Here is a 1,855-nt window from a genome sequence, read left to right as displayed (position 1 = left end):
AGAGGTGGTTGGAGTGAGGACAGGGAGAGACGGAGGACGATGACTCGCTGTGGCGACCCCTGAAGAGGGAAACGCTGAAAGGTTATTACCATGAAAGAAAAGTTAAAGATTTAAGTGATGAATAATAGAGGGTTATTAGAGTGCCATAATTGTGAATTTACAGTTTTAAGACTTAATGTAAAAAAAAAATGTTTGAAGGGAACAAAATATTAAGCATCATCTTATTACTACCCTCGTATTTCAGTTTTTTGTTTGTTTTCTACCATTGAGAATAGACGCTAGCCTGAAAAGACAGAAGTGGATAAATTTTTTTTTAGAACCTTTTCCTGAGTGACCAGGAATCAACTGAAGAAAGAGCTCAAGTTTTTAACAAAGCACCGGTAGTGACTTAAAGCTTTTATCTCGAAGCTGTACACAAGTCCTGAACAGATCAGCAGTACGGAGCTGAAAATGTGACGGCACTCATTCAGCCGGGTTTGATTGGGACTATTAATGTAATAGTCTAATAAGACTAATGTTTGAAAATTTAAAAAGATCTAAAAACCTTTTGAATGCACTGTACAATCATGAATTGTTTGGGTTTTTTTACTATTTAAAAGAACCGAGTTTTGTGTCATGATAAAAGGGATTTGAGAATAATTGAAAGGAACAGCAGAGGTTAATTATCTAAAAACCTTTGGATAAAGACAGTTCAAGTCACAACGGGGCACTCACCACACTGAGCACAGATAGGCAGCTTCTGCACCGAGTTACAAAAGTAGCAGAATGCTCTGTTCTTCTGTTTTCTAATGAGACATAAAAGCAGAAACACATGTCAAGTTCGTTTGTTTAACTATTAAAGAACTGTTGGATCAGCGTTACTACTCACCTCTGACATTTGTCACAATCCTGCAAAAACACAACGAATGGTTAACTGTGGTTGCACAGCGTCATCGGTAAATCTGTGGTGGCGTCTCCGTACCATGTTGAAGTTACAGGGATGCTTGGCCACGTCCACCAGCTCCCGATTAGCTCGGCTCAGTTTCTCTCGCTCTTTGCGGCTCTCCGCTTTTTTTCTGGCTCCAGTTTTCTTTTTGGGCATTTCTGCTATTTTGTAGACAATTTATTTCCTTGCAAAACACGGAGAACAGACAAGAGTAGTGGATTTAGTTTGCACGCCTTAAGTACATTATCACTGCAAGTCAGTTCAGTCACAGTTCTCTTAAATAGACGATTCATTACAATGGAAATATCCAATAACTAAAGAAAATGCATTCCTGTGAAAATGCAGTGTGGTTGCTGAATGACTTTGCTGAAAGCTGCTTAAAAAGCTAGAGTTTACTCAAAATTCATCAATAGCTATAAATTTGAAAGCTGAAGCTGCAAGAAGGAAGAGTGGCGCAGAGGTTAGAGAAGGCAAGCCTGTAACCAGAAAGTCGCCCGTTCGACCCCCGAGACCAACATTAAAAAAGTGTGGGTGGGAAAAGGTGAATCTCTAGATTTTTTTTTTAGATGAAAGTTAATTAGATATAGATCTATAATTGGCCAGGATGCCTGAATCAAGGTTACGTTTCTTAAGTAAAGGTTTAATTACAGCAATCTTAAGGCTCTGTGGTGCATAACCATTCATTAGAGACAAATTACTGGTAAGCGATACAAACTAGCTGAATGTTTTATGAATTGTCTAAAAGTTGAACCCTGTGTACACAATTTTGTTCCACCTCATGTGCCGCATGTGATGCAAATGGTAATAAAACCTACTTGAACTTGAATTCGTTTATTTGTTAATTGTTAGGCTTCTTGGTCTGGGACCTGAGGTTTAATTTCTTATCATAAACAGCAAATGTTGAGCTGGTATGACAATAAAAAAGATCCT

At 38.2% G+C, this 1,855-nt stretch overlaps 1 protein-coding gene across 1 annotated transcript in view; it reads right to left on the bottom strand.

Moving 5' to 3' along the window:
- Positions 1-1,855, bottom strand: part of znf330 (zinc finger protein 330) — a 30,829-nt gene that overhangs the window by 4,841 nt on the left and 24,133 nt on the right. The window contains exons 2-4 of the mRNA XM_037690658.1: positions 962-1,109; positions 869-888; positions 715-785 (exon numbers count right to left, since the gene is read on the bottom strand). Coding sequence (XP_037546586.1) covers positions 715-785; positions 869-888; positions 962-1,081 — 211 coding nt within the window. The 5' untranslated portion in view covers positions 1,082-1,109. The remainder of the gene's footprint in view (positions 1-714; positions 786-868; positions 889-961; positions 1,110-1,855) is intronic.

The sequence above is a fragment of the Nematolebias whitei genome, chromosome 16 (genome assembly GCF_014905685.2).
Source record: "Nematolebias whitei isolate Nwh7 chromosome 16, NemWhi1, whole genome shotgun sequence".
NCBI lineage: Eukaryota > Metazoa > Chordata > Actinopteri > Cyprinodontiformes > Rivulidae > Nematolebias > Nematolebias whitei.
This window is presented reverse-complemented; position numbering and strand designations above follow the sequence as displayed.